Below are 26,676 nucleotides of genomic sequence, written 5' to 3'. Positions count from 1 at the left end.
TCCTCTCTCATGATCCATCTTTATTTGTAAAAGTCCAGATATAAAATCTTATCGGTGTCTTAGAAAAACAAAAAGGCACATTTAAAAACTACTCAATTTTTTTCTCCCCCCCCCTCCACCCCACCCCCCCAGGGCTATGCTGGACACCCTCCCTCTCCCCTGCTGCTTCTAGGGCACCCGGCTTCTGTTCGTCCGCCTGTCCTTCTGACAAGGGCTCTTCCGTCTTCCTGCATTCCAGAAGCGCACAGAGGGGAGAAGCGTCAGGGTGCAAACCCAACGGCGTCCAACGGTACTTTAATAGTAGGTTTCCCTCTCTACCCAGCCTACAAAGGGAATGGAGAGAAAGAAATGCATCAAGTTACTTTTCCTGTTTCTGAACCGGAGGTGCTTGTTATGCACCTTTTCTCTAAACGTTTGAGATGGGTGATTTCTCAGAATAGCTCCTTCCCCCGTGTCTCATGGACTTCGACACCGGAGTCTCAGAACGGCCTACAATCTCCTTTCCCTTCCTCCCCCACAACAGACACCCTGTGAGGTAGATGAAGATATTGGATTTATATCCCACCCTCCACTCCAAAGAGTCTCAAGAGCGGCTCACAATCTCCTTTACCTTTCTCCCCCACAACAGACACCCTGTGAGGTGAGTGGGGCTGGAGAGGGCTCTCCCAGCAGCTGCCCTTTCAAGGACAGAGTCTCAGAGCGGCTCACAATCTCCTTTCCCTTCCTCCCCCACAACAGACACCCTGTGAGGTGGGTGGGGCTAAGAGAGCTCTCACAGCAGCTGCCCTTTCAAGGACAGAGTCTCAGAACGGCCTACAATCTCCTTTATCTCCCTCCCCCACAACAGACACCCTGTGAGGTGGGTGGGGCTGAGAGGTCTCTCACAGCAGCTGCCCTTTCAAGGACAGAGTCTCAGAACGGCCTACAATCTCCTTTATCTCCCTACCCCACAACAGACACCCTGTGAGGTGGGTGGGGCTGAGAGGGCTCTCACAGCAGCTGCCCTTTCAAGGACAGAGTCTCAGAGCGGCTCACAATCTCCTTTCCCTTCCTCCCCCACAACAGACACCCTGTGAGGTAGGTGGGGCTGGAGAGGACTCTCCCAGCAGCTGCCCTTTCAAGGACAACCTCTGCGAGAACTATGGCCAACCCTAGGCCATTCCAGTAGGTGCAAGTGGGGGAGTGGGGAATCAAACCCAGTTCTCCCAGATAAGAGTCCACGCACTTAACCACTGCACCAAACTGGCTCTCCATACTCCCCCAATTCTTGGCAAAGCCATTAACTGCCAAAGCAGCCCCCCTTCCCCCCGGTGGCATTCTTCACCGCAAAAGCAAGGTCCCTGCAGAACCCCCATGCTACCCGGTGGACAGTGGCTCAGTGGCAGAGCATCTGCTTGGGAAGCAGAAGGTCCCAGGTTCAATCCCCGGCATCTCCAACTAAAAGGGTCCACGCAAGTAGTCGTGAAAAACCTCAGCTTGAGACCCTGGAGAGCCTGAGTAGACAAGACTGACTTCGATGGACCAAAGAGGGCCTGATTCCGTAGAAGGCAGCTTCATAGGTACCCGCAAAGGAAAATCCCTTCCCATCAGAGAGGCTGCATGGCCGCCACACATGAAACACTCCCCCCCATAACTGCTGCAGGTTCTTACCTCCAGGGCTGCGTCTGATGATGAGTTTTCTTACTTCGTCATACACAAAGATGAGGAGGGAGTAGGGGAAGGCACAGAACCACCACGTCGGTCTGCAAGGGAAGGAGACGGCAATGAAGAATGCTCCCTTGTGTGTGCCCAAGTGTTGGGCGGGGCGAGGCCAGGCCTGGCCGCGCTGAGCAAGCTCGCCACTTACTTGAGAGGATACATCCTCAAGGCCACGTCCATCCCGGGGCAGTACGAGAGGAAGGCAGCCAAGGCCGTCTCTTCAAAGAGGCCAAATATGAGGATCTTGTTCCTGGTGGGAAGTATGGAGAGGAATCAGCCCCTGGAGACAGCAGCCTCCCAGCTCAGCCCTTAAGGGGCTCAAACAGAAGAAGAAGAAGAAGATATTGGATTTATATCCCGCCCTCCACTCCGAAGAGTCTCAGAGCGGCTCACAATCTCCTTCACCTTCCTCCCCCACAACAGACACCCTTTGAGGTGGGTGGGGCTGGAGAGGGCTCTCACAGCAGCCGCCCTTTCAAGGACAGAGTCTCAGAGCGGCCTACAATCTCCTTTACCTTCCTCCCCCACAACAGACACCCTGTGAGGTGGGTGGGGCTAGAGAGGTGTCTCACAGCAGCTGCCCCTTCAAGGACAGAGTCTCAGAGCGGCCTACAATCTCCTTTCCCTTCCTCCCCCACAACAGACACCCTGTGAGGTGGGTGGGGCTGAGAGGGCTTTCACAGCAGCTGCCTTTTCAAGGACAGAGTCTCAGAGCGGCTTACAATCTCCTTTCCCTTCCTCCCCCACAACAGACCTCCTGTGAGGTGAGTGGGGCTGGAGAGGGCTCTCACAGCAGCTGCCCTTTCAAGGACAATCTCTGCCAGGGCTATGGCTGACCCAAGGCCATGCTAGCAGGTGCAAGTGGAGGAGTGGGGAATCAAACCCGGTTCTCCCAGATCAGAGTCCGCACACTTAACCACTACACCAAACCGGCTCTCCAAGGTCCTGGGTCTTCTGTCGTGGTCTCCCCAAAGCTCTCCTCTCCTTTCATGAGAAGTGATCCACGGGGGTCACCCAAAAGTACTCTCCTGGCCCATTTCCAGTCCACTTCTGCAATTCCCGTCCTGGAAGGCGGCTCAGGCCACAGAACTGCCTCCCCGGTCCCATTTAGGAGCCGTCGACCCCCCTGGGACTCACTTCATGCCCTGTTGGAAGACGGAATTCCTTCTGGTCTTACAGATGACCAAGTCTGCCCACTGCACCACCACAATGCTGACAAAGAAGGACGTGTGGCACGTAAACTCCACAATCTTCCGCTGCTCGTAGGTCTGGAGGAAGGAAAGGGGGGGGATTGAAAAGAGAGAAGTTTGTTCTGGTGCTTGACTTTCCCCAGCTGATCGCTGCGGAAAACCAGACAGCTCTGCCAACACCCTCTCGGGCCATTTGGACACTCACCCACTGCTGTCCATAGCTGTCCTCCACGTCATTGACCCACCGGTCATCCCACGACACTCGAATACCCAGCAAGGAGGAGGGTAGGAAACCATTCTCGGCCAGGATCACAAAGTAAGTGAAGAACCCGCCCAAGGCTTGGATCATCCCTGAAATCCAGAAGGAAAGAGCAGGTGAGGCACCCAGAGCAGAGGTCTGAAGCAGGGGTCATTTCATAGGAAAAGAGGTGCGGAGCTCAGTAGTACAACTCATTTGCATACCTCATTTGCATAAGCTGCACCGGAAGATGTCCTAAATTCTATCAGCTCAGCATCTCCCTTAAAATGCTTCTTGAACTGCGTAACTGTCATAATAAAACTTTGCTCCCACCCAATGTTGCCTCTAAGCTGCGGAGCCTTGCGGGCAAAAATTCTACTTTGTGAGCTACAGGCGTGAAAGTTGTGAGCGACTGCATCGATGCGTTTGCTCTGGGGCCATTTTGCCTGAGCTAAGACAAAAAATGTGTGAGCCGGAGGCTAAGAAACTGAGCTCGTTCACACTCAGCTTAGAGCGGATATTGCTCCCATCATACTTTTAAAATTGCTTTCTCCTATGCGGCCAGTGGCATAATGAAGATTTCTGCCTGTCTGCTTTATACGTTTCGGTTATTTCCCCATTTTTTTGGGCGGGGGAAAATATTAGAAAGTCTGTCAGAGTTCAGCAAAATTCTCACAGGTGGGTTGAACAATGGAGCCCAGAAGCGAGTATTTGGGGGAGGGGGGGAGAGAAAGAAAGAGCACAATAAAATTTAGAGGTTTTGGAGCTCTGGTCCTGTGAGCTCCTGCCCAAAATGAGGCCTGATCTGAAGCCATGTCATAAATGAAACCACACACACACACACACACACACACACACACACACACAGAGTGGAGCTTCAGGGGTGGAGATTCTTCAAGGCTGCCAGATCTGCTGGCTGCCTCCCTGCTGAGCAAAACCATAGCGAGCTTCCACCTGAACTTCTACTGCACACCACTCAAGACGACACCACGTGTGAGTCACCGCTGCTGCATCCCAGCCACGTTTGAAGCCATGATACGCAAGAGTTCACATCTTTTGAAACACCTCCCTATACTATCCTCCGTGTTCAGACAAGCCAACTGCTCCTCAACAAACCCTCCTCACCCTTCTGGGACTTCCTGAAGACTCCCAAGCGCAGCGTATGCAGAAGTACAGAGAGACCATCCATGTGCCCCAAAAGGAGGAGTCTGGCAACTGAATATTCAGGTTCTCTTGCCTAATCTTTCCCTTTCTACCAATGGCTCCTCTTGGCCTCTGCTCCTCCACTCTTCACTCTTGAATTTGGCTCCTGTGTGCTCATCCATACATCGCAGAAAAGCAGCAAAAACAGGGTGTGGCAGACACACAGGACTTCAGAAGAAGAAGATATTGGATTTATATCCTGCCCTCCACTCCGAATCTCAGAGCGGCTCACAATCTCCTACCTTCCTCCCCCACAACAGACACCCTGTGAGGTGGTTGGGGCTGAGAGGGCTCCCACAGCAGCTGCCCTTTCAAGGACAGAGTCTCAGAGCGGCTCACAATCTCCTTTCCCTTCCTCCCCCACAACAGACACCCTGTGAGGTGGGTGGGGCTGAGAGGGCTCTCACAGCAGCTGCCCTTTCAAGGACAGAGTCTCAGAACAGCCTACAATCTCCTTTCCCTTCCTCCCCCACAACAGACACCCTGTGAGGTGGGTGGGGCTGAGAGGACTCTCACAGCAGCTGCCCCTTCAAGGACAGAGTCTCAGAGCAGCTCACAATCTCCTTTACCTTCCTCCCCCACAACAGACACCCTGTGAGGTGGGTGGGGCTGAAGAGGGCTCTCACAGCAGCTGCCCTTTCGAGGACAGAGTCTCAGAGAGGCCTACAATCTCCTTTCCCTTCCTCCCCCACAACAGACACCCTGTTAGGTGGGTGGGGCTGAGAGGGCTCCCACAGCAGCTGCCCTTTCAAGGACAGAGTCTCAGAGAGGCCTACAATCTCCTTTCCCTTCCTCCCCCACAACAGACACCCTGTGAGGTGGGCGGGGCTGAGAGGGCTCCCACAGCAGCTGCCCTTTCAAGGACACCCTCTGCCAGAGCTATGGCTGCATTCCAGCCGCTGCAAGTGGAGGAGTGGGGAATCAAACCCAGTTCTCCCAGATAAAGAGTCTGCACACTTAACCACTACACCAAACCGGCTCTCAAACTTGCAGTCTATAGTACTGGGAGGGGGGGGCTCACTCCCCTTGCCCGCGAGGAGAGTTACTGCTAATTCAGAACCTGCACATCCAATCATGTTCTGCTCACAAATCTTCCCTCCTGTTCTGCAACCCGGAAGTCTTTGGTTTCCAGCCCAACAGCTGAGCAGCCTCAGAGCGAGCGACGAAGAGCTTCCAGGCCCAGGGAGTCACCTCTTTCCCCCACTTTCATCAGCCCTTGGACTCCTTTGCTGTTCTCCCAGCAATCAGCAGCCACGCTTTCACGAGTGCCAAAGCCAAGAGACACCTCCCCCCATCCAGAGAGAGACGGAAGGGGGCCGGGCACACTTACCAATCTGGCCGTAAGCCATGCTGATCAGCCTCTCATTCACCAGTTTGTCCGTCTTGGGGTTCCTCGGCTGCCTCTTCATGATGTCACTTTCCGCTTGCTCGTACGCCAGAGAGATGGCAGGAACCTTTACGCGCGGGGAGAAAAGCATCACATTGTAGGCTGCGTTTCTCTTGGCGCTCCAGAAGAAGAAGAATTGCAGATTTATACCCTGCCCTTCTCCCTGAATCAGAGACTCAGAGCGGCTGACAAGCTTCTATACCTTCTCTCCCCACAACAGACAACCTGTGAGGTGGGTGGGGCTGAGAGAGCTCTCCCAGAAGCTGCCCTTTCAAGGACAACTCCTGCGATAGCGATGGCTGACCCAAGGTCATTCCAGCAGCTGCAAGTGGAGGAGTGGGGAATCGAACCCGGTTCTCCCAGATAAGAGTCCGCACACTTAACCACTACACCAAACTGGCTCTCTATTAGAGCTATGGCTGACCCAAGGCCATTCCAGCAGCTGCAAGTGGAAGAGTGGGGAATTGAACCCGGTTCTCCCAGAAGAGTCTGCACACTTAACCACTACACCAAACTGGCTTTCTATTAGAGCTATGGCTGACCCAAGGCCATGCCAGCAGGTGCAAGTGGAGGAGTGGGGAAACGAACCCGCTACACCAAACTACACCAAGATGGGAGAACGCAGCCTCCACTGAGGAGCATGGGAGCAAGACAGGGCGATTACGGCAGACATAAAGAGCAGCCTCACTAACCATGTCAGTGCCCAGGTCGATGCACAGGATGGTGACGGTGCCCAGGGGCAGGGGGATATTGGCGATGATGAAGATGAGGAAAGGAGTGATCTCAGGGATATTACTGGTCAAGGTGTAAGCGATGGACTTCTTCAGGTTGTCAAAGATCAGGCGGCCTGAAAGAGGGAGGAAGGGAGAGAAGAAACTGCGATGAGGTGGCGACCTTCCCTAGAAGTCGGGGCAGCTCAAGACAGATCGAGTTGTCTTCCCAAAGCAAGGCGGAGCCAACCACAGTACCAACCAAAGGCTTTGCCAAATCCCACTGGGCTTGGCTGCCAGTTACATACTACAGGCCAAAGAGGAGGAGGACCAGGGCTTTTTTTGTAGCAGGGGCTCCTTTGCATATTAGGCCACACACCCCTGCTGTAGCCAATCCTCCAAGAGCTTACAGGGCTCTTAGTACAGGGCCCAGAGATAGAATTCTAGCAGGGGCTCCTTTGCATATTAGGCCACACACCCCTGATGTAGCCAATCCTCCAAGAGCTTACAGGGCTCTTAGTACAGGGTCCAGAGATAGAATTCTAGCAGGGGCTCCTTTGCATATTAGGCCACACACCCCTGATGTAGCCAATCCTCCAAGAGCTTACAGGGCTCTTAGTACAGGGTCCAGAGATAGAATTCTAGCAGGGGCTCCTTTGCATATTAGGCCACACACCCCTGATGTAGCCAATCCTCCAAGAGCTTACAGGGCTCTTGATACAGGGCCTACTGTAAGCTCCAGCAGGATTGGCTACATTAGGAGGGTGTGGCCTAATATGCAAAGGAGTTCCTGCTACAAAAAAAGCCCTGAGGAGGACACCAAGAAGGCACCACCCTTCAGGCACTGCCCCCCCCCCCACCAAACAAGGAACAACACGGCCATCAGAAGCATTACCTTCTTCCACCCCTGTCACGATAGAGGCAAAGTTGTCATCCAGCAGAATCATGTCCGCTGCCTGTTTGGAGACGTCAGACCCCGCAATACCCATAGCCACACCGATGTCTGCCTTCTTCAGCGCGGGAGAGTCATTCACACCATCTCCTGTGACGGCCACAATGGCACCCTGAACACAAAGAGGAATGTCAGCTCCTGGCCCCGGAGGAGGGAAAACACCCCGTTATCCCAAGCAGGGCCTCAAGCTGGCCTATCCGGGGAGGAGGAGGTGGAAAGAGTTTGAAAGAGGAATGAACCAGAAACAACTCCATTTTAATGGATTCAAGTGGGCAGCCGTGTTGGTCTGAGGCAATACAATTCGAGTCCAGTGGCACCTTTAAGACCAACCAAGTTTAATTCTGGGTATAAGTTTTCATGTGCATGCACCCTTCATCAGATAATGATACAATGTCCCCCTTGTTAACTGAAGCACTCCTGCCAAGGAAGCCAACCGGCCCGTCGTTCCCTCACCTGTCGCTGACAGCCCTCCACAATGATCAGCTTCTGCTGAGGAGAAGTTCTGGCGAAGACGATTTCCGTGTGGTGCATCAGGATGTCATCCAACTGTTCGGAAGTCATGTCCTTCAGGTCTGAGCCGTGGATCACACAAGCTTTGGCGTCTCTGAAATCCAAACACGGCCCCTGTTCAGACCTTCCAGAATGTTCTTCCTGCCCTTTGAGGGGAATTCCCCCTCCCCACTATGCAAGAGTTGATGTGGCGGTGAAAAAAGGGTGTCGGGTAACTGCTCCGCAAGAGACAACATGGGCAATGCCTAAAAGATTCCTAATCCTAATCCTAGCCAAATATTACCTCAAGAAGCAGCGCGCTGCCCTGATCAGGCTGGGGGTGGGAAAGCTGAAGCAAAAGTCCTTTTTGTTCAGAATTGGCACCGGCGTTGTTTACCAGCCTCTGCCGCGCTGTGCTGATGCAGACATTTGGATGTGGAAAGCTGACATCCAGGAGCCCTCTTTCCCACCCCCAACACAATCCCTGCCGCCTCAGTTTCCCCGTCTCAGTACCTGGCGTTGACTTGGTTAACGGGGATGTTGAGGCGAAGGGCGATATCTTCCACCGTCTCGTTGCCCTCTGAGATGATGCCAACTCCCTTGGCGATGGCTTTCGCTGTGATGGGATGGTCCCCGGTCACCATGATCACCTGGAAGGCAAAAGCAGCCATGACAGTCCAACGGCAGCACAAACGGGAGGGGGAAGGGCTCTCTCGAGGCTGGGGGTTGCCGGACAACAATCAAGAGGGCAAAAGCCTCCAAACAGAGCCACACATCTGCCTCGTTTGGGTCTGCCTGTCCACCCGCCCCCCCATTTCCCTCTCCACACTGGCAGTCTGATAAACAATCGACACCAAAAATTGGCTATGTATAAGATTTATATATTACATGCAATGATTAATACAAAACTTGAAATACTCTATTCAAATCATATATCTCCAACAGTAACAAAGTTTCTCAACCTGTGTCTCAGACAAATCCACACTATAGTCCTTCAAACAGAGTGCTCAGAAAATCGTTTTAACAAGACACAAAACCCTGGAAGACAAGGAAACTCTTAGAAAAACGCTGAGGTCTCTCGCTCCTGAGGTCCTTTGCCCGACAATTGTTTCTTTTTCGAAGCTGGGATTTCTTTGGCACCGATAATTTTATACGGAACGGTAAAGCCTTCCACAGTTACAAGAGCGGTCGACCCGGCCTACATTCTGAGAATCTGGCAAGCTGTTTTGCAGTAGCTATTGCATATAATGCATATATTTTACTACTAATATAAGACATTTCCTTGATGGAAGAGTCTATTTCCCTGTGTCCTGTCCAGCTGCGTATTAAGTCTGATAAACAAAGCGGCCCTACCTTGATGCCGGCACTTCGGCATTTGCCCACAGCGTCGGGCACAGCGGCACGAGGAGGGTCGATCATGGAAATGAGCCCAACAAAGCAGAGGTTGTCCACGGGGAAATTCACTTCGTCCGTGTCAAACTGGAAGCCTTCTGGAAACTGCTCGTCGGGCAGGGCCAGGTGGCAAAAACCTGGAAAAGCCAGAACGGTTCAAATTACTTCCTTCAGGCCGACTTAAGTTTTAGACACCCCATGTAAGCTGCTCTGAGACTCTGAGATTCAGAGTGAAGCATAAAGCCAATAGCATCATCATCTTCAATGGGGTGAACATTTCACTTGGCTATCATGGCTACTAGCCACTGGCTGGGCTATCCTCCCCCAGGTGTATCTTTATGGTGATGCTATTTTTAACTACCAATAAGAACATAAGAGAAGCCATGTTGGATCAGGCCAATGGCCCATCCAGTCCAACACTCTGTGTCACACAGTGGCCAAAAAAAAATTATATACATATATACACACTGTGGCTAATAGCCACTGATGGACCTGTGCTCCATATTTTTATCTAAACCCCTCTTGAAGGTGGCTATACTTGTGGCCGCCACCACCTCCTGTGGCAGTGAATTCCACATGTTAATCACCCTTTGGGTGAAGAAGGACTTCCTTTTATCCGTTTTAACCTTTCTGCTCAGCAATTTCATCGAATGCCCACGAGTTCTTGTATTGTGAGAAAGGGAGAAAAGTACTTCTTTCTCTTACTTCAATCTCCACTAAGTGTCATCCCTATCTACCAAAAAATGTCCCCCCCCTCGCCACTAGCTTTTCCTTGTGAAGATTCTCCGCTCCCTTAATTATCTTTGTTTCCCTTTCTCCGCACCTTTCCCTAAATGCCCTTTTTGAGATGGAGCTCCCAGCCGTCTACAACCAGAGCAACCTTCATCCCTTTAGGCAAAAGACATAAAAAGCCATAAACCGCTTTATGTAGGATGTCAAACAGTCCCTAGCATGAAATGTGCCTTCCTCCCCTTTCTGCTGTACCCCAAGTGGACTTCCCCACTGAGGTATCCATCGCAATCACAAGCCCTTTCCGTCACACCCTGTCTCTTTCAGAAAAGAACAGTGCGTGGACAAAGTGCATTGGAATTGGGAACTAGGCCGGGGTCCTACAGGGAGGTGTCAAGCTACACTACTGTCCCGCTGAGATGACAGCAGACACATTTACTAAGCTGCTACCAAAAGACAAATACCAAGGCCCGCAGGACAACTTGAACACTGGGAACCTCAACAGCATGTAGTCAAGAGGGAGTGTTGGAGTGAGTGACAGCATGCCTGGACATTTTTTTTTGGGGGGGGGGGGGGGAGAGCACACTGATCTACTCTAAGTGTGCATCGGTGTTATTTCCTTGAAAGGGATGCCTGTCTAGGGCTTAACCTGGGATCTGCCCTCTAACCTCTCCTCCCTTTGTCCTCTCACTCACGTCACATGGCCTTCCATGGAGGCACACGTCTCTGCGGGTCTCTCCTGCAGAAACAATGCCCTCCTACTCTCAGTCACTGTCAGCCCAGACCCTCAACAGCTGAACATTTTTTGTTTGCTTTGTCTTTGCTTCGTGGCTTGCAGCATTTCACACTGACCTCCTTCCCATTCCTCCCACATGCTTTAGCCAGTCCCCAGGGGAAAGGTCTTCATTTCGGTGGCCCTCTTCTCCAGCTTGCTTCCCCAGCTCTAAAGTCACAGGCCGGGGCTATCCCCCATAACATTCAGCCGGAAGTCCATCCCAGCTCTTTACCTAGCACTCTCTCCCCCAGGCCTCCCAATTCGAGGTAGGCATTCTGGAACGCGTCTTTGGCCTCTTCGTCTAGGGGCTGCTCCTTCCCGTGGATCAGGATGGTGCTGCAACGGTCCAGGATCCTCTCCGGGGCGCCTTTCATCACAAGCAGGTACCGCGACTCCGACGGGTTGGCATTCTTGTGGATGGACAGCTGTGCGTTGAGAGATTTTGAGCGGGGTTATGAACTAAAGAACCTGAACAACGCTTGAAGGGTTCTAGAACCTTAACAACGCTTTATGGGTTCTAAAACATCTGGTTTTGGACACACATGCAGTACAGTTTTATGCGTCGACCACCCAATGTACTGAAGGGGAGAGAGGCCTCAATTTGATCAGCACAGAATGCAACCAAGCGGAGGGTAAACAGAAGACCAGCTGGCTCAAGAGTTGCCCTTTTGGGCCTTTCCTTGCTCCTACCTGGTATTTGTTAGTGGAGTTGAAAGGTATCTCCACCACCTTGGGGTTCTTCTCACGCAGTTCCCTCACGGACCCACAGCACAGTTCGATGCATTTCAGGAGTGCAGACTCCGAAGCATCGCCCGCCACTGACCTCTAGCAAACAAGACAGAACCACACGTCAACACTGAAGCCCCAGGAACCAATCCTCCTCGCCCCAGAGAGAAGGCCCCCCCCCCGATTCTATACCCAAGAGATTGTTCTAAGAACAGAAACAACATAGTGGAAAAGAGCCAAGAGCAGGTTGCCAAAAGAGTTATGTCACCATCACCAAACTATTCGAACCTGCACTGAACGTGCCTGCTCTTCATCAGGAAACACGTTTAATGCATTTAGGACAAAGTCACATCCCTTTAGCCGACAGACTTTGCTCCTCTGGAGCAAATACCCCTGACTCAATCCAGCATATATTGCTTGATTGTTCTTTATACCATAACCTCCGTAAAGATTTATTTGGCAAGCTTTCTTTTTCTCCAGATTTGTCCATTCTGCCACCCTGTTATTATTTATTGAGTGATACTGAGGGGGTGGTTAGGGAGGCTGTGGCAAAATTTCTGGCTGACATCCTTAAATTTAATTCTGACCATGTTTGAATGCATCTGTAAGCTCGGTTTTATCTTGATTTTATCTCCAATGTTTAAATTTTTATATTCTGTGTATTTTTATCTGAATCTATTATGCCATTAAAGGTTTGGTATGGTATGGACAAAGTCACAGAACAAACTTCCCAAGCCGAGTAAAGGAACTTTGTCCCCTCAATGTGATGGGGCAGGTACTGGAGGAGGGGGGGGGGGCTCTACAAGGGCCGCAACCACCTGTCTTTGCTCCTTGCCTGAGACTGCGGACAAAACTTTTGTCCCCACCAATTTGGAAAAATCAGAACGTGTCGGGAAGCCCACTTTAAAGTTACTTCCTCTTTTGGAAGAAGTGCCATCCTTTTCCAAGACACTGTTTGCCTCCCCACGCAGAAGTATCGACAGAGCTACAAAGTGGCAATTCCTTCTGTAGGTATGCAAATCTAAGACCCGTTTCTAGGCTTCGAGCACGGGTGTCCCTAACCTGGCTGAACCTGACAGGGCCTTTTCAGTGTCAGCCCAACTGTTATGGGATAGCCTCCCCAGGAAGGTAGAAAGGCAACTCATAAATGTTTTAAATATATAAATAAACCAACCTATTGGCACGGCAAGGCTTAAAAGAATAGATCGTCAGTACCACTATAAAATGGCTGCCATGGGGAAAACAGTCCCTAATCCCTAAATGCTGAGAATTCCCACCAGACATTAAGTCAGGCATTCGCCAATAACACTGGCCACTATTTCCAGTGTTGGTTGCTCTCTGCAGATGCCTCTGGGGCTCTTTGGAAGCACTTCTTTAACCAACAAGGTAGAGGAAGGCTGGGGGTGGTTCTCTGCTTTGGGGAGAAGTGGGTGGATGGCAGCAACACACTGGCTGGGGCACCAGGGTTCACTGGCCTAATAGATGCAGCCAGCTTCATAAGCAAAACAAGACTTCCTCTTGTGACCGTGAAAACCAAGATACACCTGCTACGACAGCAGAGAGAGCAGCAGTTTGCACTGTTTTGTGTTCACAGTTCTGCTTGGAGAAAACGAAGGCATTTCCGCTATAAGTTGCACATACACACACAAACACAAACACACCCCGATGAGTACTATTTTATATGCGAAGCAGATGGAATTTTGTGTGGTTTTTTTTAAAAACAAAATTCAGGCTTGATAAGTACTGCACAACTGGAGAATTGAGAACAGCCTGGCTTAATGTGCTGGACCAGGGTTTGGACAAAGCAGATTCAAAGCCCTGCTCTGCCAAGGAAGCCGGCTGGGTTGACCTCGGGCCAGTCACACCTTCCCACCCTCGTCTACTTCGCAGGGCTGTTGTGAGGACAGGAGGAAAGAAAGTTCTACATCCATCCCCTTGACTGGGGATAAAAGGGGGGGGTATGAAGTTAATGAGCTTCGTTATCACAAGGGGATGCTGACAAAGGGGAAAACTCCATGTTGTCTACTGTTTCAGAACACAACACACACAAACCCCTCTGCTGGATCAGGCCAGTGGTCCATCTGGTCCAGCATCCTGCCTCACCCAGTGGCCAACCAGTTCCTCTGGAGGGCCAGCAACAGGGCAGAGGGGCCGAGGCTTTCATAAGAACACAAGAAGAGCCCTGTTGGATCAGACCAGTGCACAATCTAGTCCAGCATCCTGCCTCACACAGTGGCCCAAGCAAGTGGAGGTCCAACAAAAGGGCACAGAGGCCAAAGGCCTTCCCTGATGTTGCTTCCTGGCAACTTTTTCTCTCTAGCTCACTAGTGGAGTCCAATTATGTCCCAAAAGCCTCCCCCTTTCAGGATAAAAGGGGGGGGGGGTCCCAAAAGCCTCCCCCTTTCAGGAATTCATGAGGACTGCAGGGCCAAGATACGGCACCCAAGGCTGTGGCTCAGTGGAACAGCTGCGCTTGGCACACAAAAGGTCCCAGGTTCAATCCTAGGCATCTCTAGTTGGAAAACCAGGCAGGTGATGGGAAAGGTCTGAAACCCTGGAGATCTGCTGCCATTCTTAGCAGACCACACTGATAATGGACCAAAGGATCTGATTCAGTATAAGGCAGCTTCGTACGTAGAAGTGCTGCTGCAATTAAAGCCCACAAAGGCCAAGGGTTGGGAGGGCTGGGAGGACATACCTTCAGAATGGGGACGTTGTCCTGATCGGCCTGAAAGACAGCCCGGTTGCAGAGGCCCGCGACCCTGGCTAGAGCAGTCCAGGTTGCAGAGGTCTTGTCAAAAGTGGCTCCTGGGTGGCAAAACACAAAAGAAGGATTTTGTCCAGCTCCACCCCAAGACTTCACAGAAGATTCGTTTCACCCCCCCGCTGACAACCCAACCGCTGAGAACTCACACTGACCACCAAGGGTGGAATTCTAGCAGGAGCTCCTTTGCATATTAGGCCACACGCCCCTGATGTAGCCATTCCTCCGAGAGCTTCCAAAAGGCTTTTCTTTGCAAGCTCTCAGAAGATTGGCTCCAGCAGGGGTGTGTGGCCTAATATACAAAGGAGCCCCTGCTAGAATTCTATCTCTGGACCCTGCACTAAGAGCCCTGTAAGCTCTTGGAGGATTGGCTCCAGCAGGGGTGTGTGGCCTAATATGCAAAGGAGCCCCTGCTAGAATTCTATCTCTGGGCCCTGCACTAAGAGCCCTGTAAGCTCTTGGAGGATTGGCTCCATCAGGGGCGTGTGGCCTCATATGCAAAGGAGCTCCTGCTAGAATTCCACCCCCGCCGACCGCAAGATTTACTTCCATAACTGCTGAACAACCTAAATGAGAAGGGAGACTTCGCATTCAGCACGAGGAGGAGTTCTGGCAGATGTGCCATTAGAGTATCGCTGTTTGACTTCCCTCGTGAAAACCAGCACCTGTGAATGCTCTTGGGGTGATGTGACACCCCAAACTCTGTGTGGCTCCAAGCAGGAGATTACTGTGAGTGCCGTCACTGGTGGCTGCTGAGTGGGTTTCCACCTGAAAGCGAAAGGATGCCTAGGGTATCAAGGCTCCTTTTGAGGCCATGGCCAGCCCCTGGAGACCCACCACGGAGCAGTGGTTGAGAGTGCCAGACTATTATCCGGGACACCCAGGTCCGAATCCCCACATGGGAAGCTTGCTGGGTGACTATGGGCCAATCACACTCTTGGACTACCCTTGTAAGGATTTTAAAAAATGAAGGGGAAGGGAATGATGTTAGCTGCTTTGAGTCTCCCGTGGAGAAAGGCAGGGCCCTAAATGAATAAATTAGCTAATTACACAAATGAACCATAAGACAAGCCCTTGACTACACCAAGAATTGTACACAATGCTTCAGGCGTTTCCTGCAGACACTCTGCCGCACTTCCTGAGCCGCGCTGCAGCTCCCTCCTCACCCCTGATAAGCAGAGCGACCTTCTTACCACTCTGGTTTTCTGTGGTGTCAGCCTCGTGGATCTGGTTATCGAACCACATGTGAGCAACAGTCATGCGGTTCTGAGTCAGGGTGCCCGTCTTATCCGAGCAGATGGTCGAGGTGGAGCCAAGGGTTTCCACCGCTTCCAGGTTCTTCACGAGGCAGTTCTTGCGCGCCATCCGCTTGGCTGTCAGAGTCAGGCACACCTGGGAAAGCGAAAACTTTGCATTGACGAAAAGCTGCTTGTCTCCAGACAAATAGCTCACATTTTGTTCCCGCCTGGTTAAAATTCCACAATAAGAAACACGGTTCGGTATGATTTGGATGACCTGCCTGAATTGTATGATTTATATGATTTTATAGACATTTGATATTTGACATTTTAGACTTATTTTGGACTTCCTGGATTCTTATAAGGTTTGAAGGTTTTTATGATCAAATAGATTTCTTGGAATATTTTTGGTGATTTTGTATAGCAAAGATTTCAGGTTTTCACGGCTGGTAACATCATTAGGGTTTGTAGAATCTTTCGGGATCAAGTGCCGTGTTCTACTGGAGAAAGTTTTCCTTCCAGACGTTTCGTTCTCAGCTGCGGAGAACATCCTCAGTGGCGTTGCAGCCGGAGCAGGCGCTCTGACCTTCTTGGCTGCTGTGCATTGGGTGGGGCCAGGGCTGCTGGAGAGCTGCTATTTCTAGGCTGGAGGGGGTGTGATGAAAGGGCAATTGGTTTGTGGATGTGCCCATTGTTTGGTGGGGCTTCCTGGAAGGGTAGTGATAAGGAAACTGGCTGTTGAATGTGACCATTGTTCTGTGTTAATTGCTGGGAGGGTTGGAAGGGGTGTGAAGAAAAGGAAGACGGTTGTTGACTGTGCTGATTGTTCTGTGGAATTTGCTGGTTGTTCTGAGACTTTCTGCAATTTATAGTCTGTAGGGTGTTTTGCAGAGCTGGGTACCAAGATTGGTGGATGAAAATGCCTTCTTCCTTTCTGTTAAAATTGTGCTGGTGTTTGTAAATCTCAATAGCTTCTTTGTTCAGGCGGGTATGATAATGTGAGATTAATGTGAGATTTTGTATAGGTTTGATATTTTAGACTATGCTTATAAGGTTTGAAGGTTTTTATGATCAAAAAAGATTTCTTGGAATATTTTTGGTGATTTTGTATAGGTTTGATATTTTAGACTATGCTTATAGGATTTGAAGGTTTTTATGATCAAAAAAGATTTCTTTGAATATTTTTGGTGATTTTGTATAGGTTTGATATTTTAGACTATGCTTATAAGGTTTGAAGGTTTTTATGAGCCAACAGACTTCTTGGAATATTTCTGGTGGTCTTAATAAGGATGTATTATGGCTAATACAACCCCGTGGCGCAGAGTGGTAAAGCTGCAGTACTGCAGTCCAAGCTCTCTGCTCATGACCTGAGTTCGATCCCGGCAGAAGCTGGGTTCAGGTCACTGGCTCAAGGTTGACTCAGCCTTCCATCCTTTTGAGGTCGGTAAAATGAGTCCTGAGTTTGCTGTGGGGGAAGCACAGATGTCTGGGGAAGGCAATGGCAAACCACCCTATTAAAAAGGCTGCTGTGAAAACGTCGTGAAAGCAACGTCACCCGAGAGTCGGAAACGACTGGTGCTTGCACACGGGACTCCTTTTTAAAAAAAAATTATGGTTAATGGCCTGTGGCAAGTAAATCATGGTCTTTGACTATAAATAAATATTCATTCATTCACCTGGGAAGCGAAAAGAGAGGGGGGAATCCCTTGTAGACAACAAGACGTGCCTCCAGAGATCTTTGGGGAGAGCTGGCTTTCCGCGATCAGCAAGCCATCCTTCAGAGAGCAGCTCTCCCTTCCAACACAGGGGACCGGCGCCCAGCTTACCGTGACAGTAGCAAGGAGACCCTCGGGGACGTTGGCGACAATGATGCCGATCAGGAAGATGACAGCCTCCAGCCACGTGTACTCGAGGATGAGAGAGAGGACGAAGAAGGAGACTCCGAGGAACACGGCCACGCCAGTGATAATGTGGATGAAGTGCTCAATCTCAACGGCGATGGGAGTGCGTCCCCCTTCCAGCCCGGAGGCCAAGGTGGCAATGCGGCCCATGACGGTTCGGTCACCGGTGTTAATGACGACGCCACGAGCAGTGCCTGGAAAAAACAGGGACGGAGTTTTGGCAAGAATGGTCCTGGGCTTCGGGCAGGATGAGAACATTCGCGAGTGAAAGAAGGCCCACTATCTTTCAGAACCGTACTGCCAGTCTGGTGTAGTGCTTAAGCGCGCAGACTCTTATCTGGGAGAACCGGTATCCAAGGCTGCGATCACACACACTAAATAATGCACTTTCCACCTGGATTTTACTGTGTGAACTGACAAAATCCAATTGGAAAGTGGACTGAAAGTGCATTATTTAGTGCAGGTGATTGCAGCCAAAGATGCCCAGCCTTCTTCAACTATCCTTGTTCTTTGCACCTTGGAGCTGCTATACGCAAAATGACCAACAGCTCTGCTTGCCCAATAAAAGGTAAAGGTAGTACCCTATGCAAGCAGCAGTCGTTTCCGACTCTGGGGTGATGTTACATCATGATGTTTTCACGCCAGACTTTTTACAGTGGGGTGGTTTGCCCTTGCCTTCCCCAGTCATCTACACCTTCCCCCCAGCAAGCTGGGTACGTTTTACCAACCTCAGAAGGATGGAAGGCTAAGTCAACCTGGAGCCGGCGACCTGAACCAGCTTCCACCGGGATCAAACTCGGGTCGTGAGCAGAGGGCTCCGACGGCAGTACTGCAGCTTTACCACTCTGCGCCACGAGGCTCCTCTTCCTTGAGTGATTCCCCCCCCCCCCTTAAAAGTTAGATTTCTCACAAGGCAAGTACAGGCTCACCAGCAGAGCACAGCATGCTGAATATATGCACTCCTAACCAACCCCCGTAAAAAGTCTGCCGTGAAAACATTGTGAAAGCAACGTCACCCCAGAGTCGAAAACGACTGGTGCTTGCACAGGGGACTACCTTTACCTTTTTTTTTTTTTTAGCAAAATGCCATCACCAGTCACAGAATGCTCCACAAGAAGCTTCACGCTGTGTGAACCATCTCCTCCCAACTATGTCAAGTGAACAGAGAAGCCCCCCAACTTTTCCCGATTTTGAAATTTTCACTGTTGCCTTAACATATGAAGCTGCCTTCTACTGAATCAGACCCTCGGTCCATCAAAGTCAGTATTGTCTACTCAGACTGGCAGCAGCTCTCCAGGGTCTCAAGCGGAGGTTTTTCACACCTATTTGCCTGGACCCTTTTTTGGGGGGGGAGATGCCGGGGATTGAGCCTGGGACCTTTTGCTTACCAAGCAGATGCTCTACCACTGAGCCACCGTCCCTCCTGCCTTGCCCTGGATGGCCCAGGGTAACCCAATCTCATCAGATCTTGGCAGCTAAGCAAAGTCCAGGGATCTCTACACCGAGGCAGGGAATGGCAATCCACCTCTGAATGTTTCTTTGAGAACTCAGCAGGGGTGTCAAACTCATTTTTTATGAGGGCCAGTCCATGTCATAAATGTGACCTTGTTGGCCGGGCCATATTAGGTTGGGCTGGGCCATGTGTTTACCTATTTAAGATAAGGTAGTACAGATATAAACTTTCTAAAGGACACAAACAAAATTAATTTTAAAAAAAATCCTTAAAATATGCTTAAAATGTTAGCATTCATTGGTTTTAAAGTTGCTTTCTTTGTATCTCTCCATTGCAATCCAGGGAACTGGGCAAAGGAAGCTGTGGCTCTTTCCTTCCTTCCCCAGGAGGGGGAGGAGCCTCAGCCAATAGAAGGAAGAGAGGCTTGGCTCAGTAGCTCTGCTGTGCGATAGAAAGAGATGGAAAAACAAGCTCTGCCCTTCCTCCCCAAGGGAGGAGCTTCAGTCAATGGAGAAAATAGAGATTTTGCTCTGTATCTCCTGTGCGATTGAGCAAGCCTGGCAAAGCAAGCTGTGATGCAGAAGGAAACAAGGGTGAGGGAGAAGGAAGCAGATGGCAGCCAGTTGCTCGGGGACCTGATAGGAGCCCTCCGGGGGCCTGATTCAGCCCCCGGGCCGCATGTTTGACACCCCTGCCCTACAGGGTTGCCGATGGCACGATCCCCCACATCCTGCTTTTCTGCACCAGTGTGCCCGAAGATCTAGGACTGTTTAAGTGTTTCGATGAACTGCTCATTTTGGTCTACCCTGCGCACGGTTTTCACCTTCAACGCAGTTGGTGGAGAAGAACGCAATATTTCTTGTCTCTAGCGGGTTCTCGTTGGTGAAGTCTGGAGACCTGGTCTGAGGCTCTGATTCGCCAGTGAGCGAAGAGTTGTCAACCTGTGCATGGAACAGAACGAAGCACTCAAGAGGGTGCAGGGGAGGAGGGGCAGCACCCTAATTCTCCCAAGGAGAGCTTCACGTCACTCCTCCTGGCCTCCTTGCCCACGTACCTTACACCCGTGAGCAGAGATGATCCGCAGGTCCGCTGGGATTCTGTCTCCTCCCTTCACCTCCACGAGATCTCCAACCACGACTCCTTCTGCGTTGATGCTCAACTTTTCCCCATTTCGGATCACCAGGGCTTGCTACGAGAGGGAGAAGCTCCTTTCAACGGGATTCTGGGCAACGGTCAAGCGTTTGATCAGCCCCATCATCCACCTAAGCCCAGGCAGACACCGGGAGCAGAAAGGAAGATGGAGGGGCTCTCACTCACCTGGGGCACCATGTTCTTGAAGGACTCCATGATCTTGGAACTCTTGGCCTCTTGGTAGTACGAGAAGCAGCCGGTGATGATGACGACAGCCGCCAGCACGACGCCCAGGTATAACTGCCAAGGAGATGGCAAACATTTTTATCCCATTTAAGTGAAATCGTTCCCATGACAAACGGTGCCATTTCCCAAACAATCCAATTGGCTCCATCTAGTTTGTGGTGAGCACGATTAGAAACCCCACCCCCCAGAGAATTTTTAAAAAGATGACGACTGCAGATTTATACCCCGCCCTTCTCTCTGAATCAGTCTCAGAGCGGCTTACAATCTCCTGTATCTCCTTCCTCCACACGGACACCCTGTGAGGTAGGTGGGGCTGAGAGAGCTCTCCCAGAAGCTGCCCTATCAAGGACAACTCCTGCGAGAGCTCTGGCTGACCCAAGGCCATTCCAGCAGCTGCCAATGGAGGAGTGGGGAATCAAACCTGGTTCTCCCAGATAAGAGTCTGCCCTTTCAAGGACAACTCCTGCCAGAGCTCTGGCTGACCCAAGGCCATTCCAGCAGCTGCCAATGGAGGAGTGGGGAATCAAACCTGGTTCTCCCAGATAAGAGTCTGCACACATCACCACTATACCAAGCTGGCTCTGAAGTATAGGCTAGATGTAAACAGCCCAACATGCTGATAACATTTCCACCGGTGAAAATCCATTTTAGTCAAGAGCTGGAGGCATGAGTATGATTTGGATGGAGAATGGCAGCCACACAGAAGACCAGTCACCAACCAACAGGCCAAGCTCTTCTCGGGCCTGACCAAATGGCCAGTCTTCAAGCAGCCCCCCCCCCTTGACATATGGCAGGCCTCACAGGTTTCCCGCCAAGCGTGTGAGGAACTCTAAGGACAGCAAACCCACAGCAGATCGCAGAGGAACTGGCTGCTCCCTGACGAACCTTCCCAGTTATTTTCGGAGGGGCCTGCTTCAGCTGCCCGCCCCCCCGAGGCTGGGGGGGGGGCAGCTTGAGACAGGACATCAGTCGCACCACCAAAACCCTCTCCCCTGGGAGACTTGCCTCTCAATCAATCGCCGTCTTCTGCCAGCGGGCAAAGGCCTTTTTTTTGTTCTGTTTGGCCTGCCCCCAGTAACAGTCGCCATTCCACCTCCCCTTAACCCCAGCCCTAATCCCCGCCTCACACACGACGCCTGTTTACTCACATTGTCATTGTTGGGCTCCTCCTCAGTGGCCGCCTGGATGCCGTAGGCGAGAAAGCACAGGATGGCCCCAATCCAGAGCAGGAGGGAAAACCCTCCGAACAGCTGCCGGCAGAACTTCACCCACTCTGGGGTGGTGGGAGGGGGGGTGAGGGCGTTGGGACCGTCCCGAGCCAAGATTTCCGCAGCCCGTGCAGTCGACAGTCCCTGCAAAGAAAGAGAATTCCATTACAGCGCAATTCGGGGGGACGAGGACACTGCTCCGCTCCCTTCAGAGGGGCTATCCTCAAACTGTGCAACTGACGTTTTGGGTTTTGTAAGGAATATCTCAAGGCTTCCTTGAATTAGTGAGTGGGGGGGGGGGAAGAAGAGAAAAAAGAAGAAGGAAAAAGGAGGAGGAAAAAGGAGATATTGGATTTGTATCCTGTCCTATACTCTGAATCTCAGAGTCGTCACAATCTCCTTTTACCTTCCTTTCCCGCCACAACAGACACCCTATGTGGGTGGGGCTGAGAGGGCTCTCACAGCAGCTGCCCTTTCAAGGACAGAGTCTCAGAACGGCCTACAATCTCCTTTCCCTTCTTCCCCCACAACAGACACCCTGTGAGGTGGGTGGGGCTGAGAGGGCTCTCACAGCAGCTGCCCTTTCAAGGACAGAGTCTCAGAACGGCCTACAATCTCCTTTCCCTTCTTCCCCCACAACAGACACCCTGTGAGGTGGGTGGGGCTGAGAGGGCTCTCACAGCAGCTGCCCCTTCAAGGACAGAGTCTCAGAACAGCCTACAATCTCCTTTCCCTTCCTCCCCCACAACAGACACCCTGTGAGGTGGGTGGGGCTGAGAGGGCTCTCACAGCAGCTGCCCTTTCAAGGACAGAGTCTCAGAGAGGCCTACAATCTCCTTTCCCTTCCTCCCCCACAACAGACACCCTGTGAGGTGGGTGGGGCTGAGAGGGCTCTCACAGCAGCTGCCCTTTCAAGGACAGAGTCTCAGAACGGCCTACAATCTCCTTTCCCTTCTTCCCCCACAACAGACACCCTGTGAGGTGGGTGGGGCTGAGAGGGCTCTCACAGCAGCTGCCCTTTCAAGGACAGAGTCTCAGAACGGCCTACAATCTCCTTTCCCTTCTTCCCCCACAACAGACACCCTGTGAGGTGGGTGGGGCTGAGAGGGCTCTCACAGCAGCTGCCCCTTCAAGGACAGAGTCTCAGAACAGCCTACAATCTCCTTTCCCTTCCTCCCCCACAACAGACACCCTGTGAGGTGGGTGGGGCTGAGAGGGCTCTCACAGCAGCTGCCCTTTCAAGGACAGAGTCTCAGAGAGGCCTACAATCTCCTTTCCCTTCCTCCCCCACAACAGACACCCTGTGAGGTGGGTGGGGCTTAGAGGGCTCTCACAGCAGCTGCCCTTTCAAGGACAACCTCTGCCAGAGCTATGGCTGACCCAAGGCCACGCTAGCAGGTGCAAGTGGAGGAGTGGGGAATCAAACCCGGTTCTCCCAGGTAAGAGTCCGCGCACATAACCTCTACACCAAGCTGGCTCTCATCAAACAAAACAATCTGTATAAGATATCCCACCTTACATTGTGTTCCCCACTGAGATGACTCCCCACCCCTATTACCGATTTCCAGCATTAGCCAAGGCCCAGGCAATGTTTTACCGTACAGTAGCAAACCGGCATCAGGCAACGAGGAACACCCTCTTGCCAAAAGACCCGGAAGCCGGTCAGATCAGTACTGATGACTTTTAGCTGGGGCAGGGCAGGAGCGAAAACCCAGTCCCAAGCCCCAATGCATTGGCACACCCCACAGATGTAGATGAAACGTTAAGCGCAAAGAGATTCCTTTGTCGCTACAAGAACTGCATCTCCTTACCCGGCTTAGGTCCGTTCCGTACTTCCGATGAAGTTCGTCGAGGCTGAGCTTGTGATCATCCTGCGAAGGCAACGGAATCGGTGAGATGTGATCTGGACACCCGAGAGGTCTGCAGTACAGCCAGGGTGCCAATCTATGTTCCCTCTAAGCTGCAGTCTTGTGAGCAAAAAAATCTCCTTTGTGCGCTACTGCCATTAAAGCTATGAGCTGCTACATAAAATTAGTGTGCTCTGGGGTCATCCTTCCTGAGCTAAGACAAAAACGTGTGAGCGGGAGGCTAAAGACCTGCGAGCTAGCTCACGCTAACTCAGCTTAGAGGAAACGCTGGTGCCAACAGACACAAGACTTCAGCTGCAGCAGGACACCTTATTGCGAGAAGATCTCCTGGCCTGCTGGGCTCTTGCCAAAGACCTTCCCCTAGGCTGCCACTCGCTGATCACGCAATACAGACTATGCACTGCTCTGCGGAACTCTGTGAAGGGACGTACTCATCTCAGATTTGCGGCTGGGAGGTACTACAACTTCTGGGCCCCCTGCTTTAGAGTCTATGGTACGGCCTGCTTAAAAGAGGGACTAGAAACTTCCCCTTCAGTCAGGTCTGGTTCCAACATGTGCTCCTGCCGTGAACTCTGACTGCCCTCAGTCCAAGACGGCACTGATCTGTGCACGCCCCCGCTCCGCCCGCCCCCGTCCTGTGACTTCTCAAGTTCTATCACAGAGAGCTACTGAAAGGATAAAGACCAGAACGGAAGAAAGCGCCTTTTAGTCAGTTCCGGAAGGCCTTCGGCACGCAGCAGGAGAGCCTGCACGCAACGACGGGCAAGGCCTGGACTTCCACCTTTGCCCCAAGCCTGTGTCGCTCCCTCAGGTGCGACAGCGGCTGCCAGATAAAAGCAAGTGCTCAGGCTGTATTCCTGTCGCTGACCTGCAAATACCCTAGTATTCGGGGGATTTAAATCGATTCCCAAACAACTGTAAAATCAACACCACAGGACAAGTACTGCCAGTATTAGGATTGGAGTCTTTAAAAGCTTGTATTTGCACAAGAGGGCTGGTCTGTTAGCTATGAGCAGGGCTTTTCTTGAGTAGGAACGCAGTTCTGGCTGGCTCGGCATCAGGGGGTGTGGCCTAATATGCAAATGACGTCCTGCTGGGCTTTTTCAACAAAAACCTCCATGAGTGAAATAATGTTAGTGTCAGAGGGTGTGGCCTAATATGCAAATGACTTCCTGCTGGGCTTTTTCGACAGATGGCTATGACGGTTACACGGAACCCCCATCTCAGAGGCAGGAGACTTCTGAACAGCAGGTACAGGTGAAAACAAGGAAGGGGCCTTTGGCACCATGTCTGGAGGGTTTGGTAGTTGATCATTCACTATTAGACGAAAGGGTGCAAGGGCTCTGGTCTGATGCTGCAATGCCATTTTGCAGGGCCCCCCAACCCCCCCCCCCCAATTTTAGATAAGAAGAGAAGACACTAAGAGCAGACGGGATGTGTTCTTGGCACTCTGGGAGCGGGGGTGGGGTGGGGGGACATTTGGTCCAAATTCAAAAGAGGAAGTTATGCTCCAACAAAGGCTGTCCTTACGTTCAGGTTCCGTTCTTCACAGAGGGCAACCTGATACCTTTGGAGATTTAAGTTTTTTTTAAGTAAAGTGCATTGTGAAAGGAGCTCAAACCCTCATTCCAACAGACTGTAGAATAATACACAACTTTTGAATACGAAAAAAAGAAGAGACTGGATTTATACTCCGCCCTTCATTACCTGATGGAAGTCTCAGACTGGCTTACAATTCCTTTTCCCTTCCTCTCCCCCTCTTGTGAGGTAGGGGGGGGGGGCTGAGGGAGCTCTGACAGAAACTGCTCTCGGAGAACAGCCCTGACAGAGTTATGACTGACCTAAGGTCACTCCAGCAGGTGCAAGTGGCAGAGCGGGGAACCAAACCCAGTTCTCCAAGATAGGAGTCTGCACACTTAACCACTACACCAACCTGGCTCTTGTGTAAGCACAACCCAAAGTAACCCTGCTATTCCAGTGACCCCAAACCATCCCAAGCTTCCTTGCAGATGGAGGAGAAAAATACAGAAGAAACAATTAAGGTAGGTTGGAACTTCTGGGCACATCGCTGTAGATTCTATGATATGCCCTGCATAATAGGCCCTTAAAAGGAAGTGAGCTAACAGAGGGACTAAAAGCTTCCCCCGTATTCCTCCTGGCTCCTCTGCTACACAGTGACCGAAGAACCTGAGCTGAAAGACACAACTGGACCTTTCAAACCTCAGTGAGGCCATATCCCTCACTCATGCCTGCTCTCGCTCTGACATGGAAGGCCGCGGCAGACAGCCTCGGTCTGGTTTCTCAGGGCAGAGTGGGGACACCTCTAATACTTCCACAGAACAACTGATTTATTTCCATGCTCACTTCCTTTAAAGCCAACTGCACCGGCAACAGTGATCAAGCAGTCCAAGCAACTGGAACCGATTTTCTGCTGTGTCCACAGAAATTACCGCTAGATAGTTCTGTCCAATTTAGTTTAAAAAAACATTACAAGATAGTTCTGGTTCACCAGAATGTTGCCAGACGTCTACTCTTTGAGCCTTTGACACTGCGCGGCCCGCTGAAGTATTGCTCGGGGGGGTTGGTCAGCTGAAGCGGCCATTTCCTTGCCTGCAGTACCCGGGGAATGAGCTGAAGTGACCAGCTATGAGGGAACAAGGAAGGCCTAAGGGGAAATCTGGTCCCTAGCCACTGAGGCAAGAAGCCTTCGCAATGTGGGATTACAACACGCTGAAGAGGATTTAAGAGACACGCTAAGTAGTTAATGGAGCAGGCACTCCCGTGTTCCACTTTGTAATGCCAATGGGAAAAGTCACTGTTTACTGAAAGATGCCCTGAGCTGGATAGTCTAGCCAGGTCCGATCTCATCATATTTTGGAAGTTAAGTAGGGCCGACTCTGACACGTACTTGGATGGGAGATCTCCTTGGAATACCAGCAGTTGGGAGGCGAAGGTAGGGTTTATTCAGCCACCTCCCTGAATATCCTCCAGGCCCCCAGTAGGGGTCAGTCACCAGGTCGCCGTGACCTCCAGGTGCATACATACACACACTCACACATGCACATGCAGTCACACACAAAAATAAAAAAAAATTCAAGGATTACTGAACGACAGCAGGATGAGGAGAAAAGAAGCACACAAGCAGCAGAGAGGATGAAATTCGGGAGAGAACCTTTGTAAACCCGACAGGAAACATCACACAGCAGTAGGCCCCCAAGCTCCACAAGGTCAAGCTTCTGAAGCTGTTCCAAAAGCCGTGAAGTTACTCACCAGCGAAACTTCCTTTTTCAGCTCATCCATATCCTTCTCTTTCTTCCCTTTTTTCTTCTTGGCCCCATGCTCAGATGTTGCTGCCGGCTCATATTTGTCACGCCCGGT

At 51.3% G+C, this 26,676-nt stretch overlaps 1 protein-coding gene across 1 annotated transcript; it reads right to left on the bottom strand.

The window, feature by feature from the left end:
* ATP1A1 (ATPase Na+/K+ transporting subunit alpha 1) lies at nucleotides 1-26,676 on the bottom strand. Its single transcript, XM_060236805.1, has 22 exons — nucleotides 26,569-26,676; nucleotides 23,242-23,301; nucleotides 21,371-21,574; nucleotides 20,163-20,276; nucleotides 19,900-20,034; nucleotides 19,669-19,786; nucleotides 17,318-17,586; nucleotides 15,447-15,645; nucleotides 14,188-14,297; nucleotides 11,454-11,588; nucleotides 10,996-11,188; nucleotides 9,221-9,396; nucleotides 8,381-8,517; nucleotides 7,832-7,982; nucleotides 7,322-7,490; nucleotides 6,409-6,563; nucleotides 5,660-5,783; nucleotides 3,094-3,239; nucleotides 2,836-2,966; nucleotides 1,847-1,948; nucleotides 1,651-1,742; nucleotides 1-323 (listed from the first exon to the last, which is right to left on the bottom strand). The coding sequence occupies exons 1-22, from the start codon at nucleotides 26,596-26,598 to the stop codon at nucleotides 295-297; spliced, it is 2,979 nt and encodes a 992-aa protein (XP_060092788.1). The 5' UTR covers nucleotides 26,599-26,676; the 3' UTR covers nucleotides 1-294.

Source organism: Heteronotia binoei, chromosome 4, assembly GCF_032191835.1.
Source record: "Heteronotia binoei isolate CCM8104 ecotype False Entrance Well chromosome 4, APGP_CSIRO_Hbin_v1, whole genome shotgun sequence".
In the NCBI taxonomy this organism is placed as follows: Eukaryota; Metazoa; Chordata; class Lepidosauria; order Squamata; family Gekkonidae; genus Heteronotia; species Heteronotia binoei.
The sequence above is the reverse complement of the archived record's forward strand: the minus strand, read 5'-3'. Positions and strand labels throughout refer to the sequence as shown.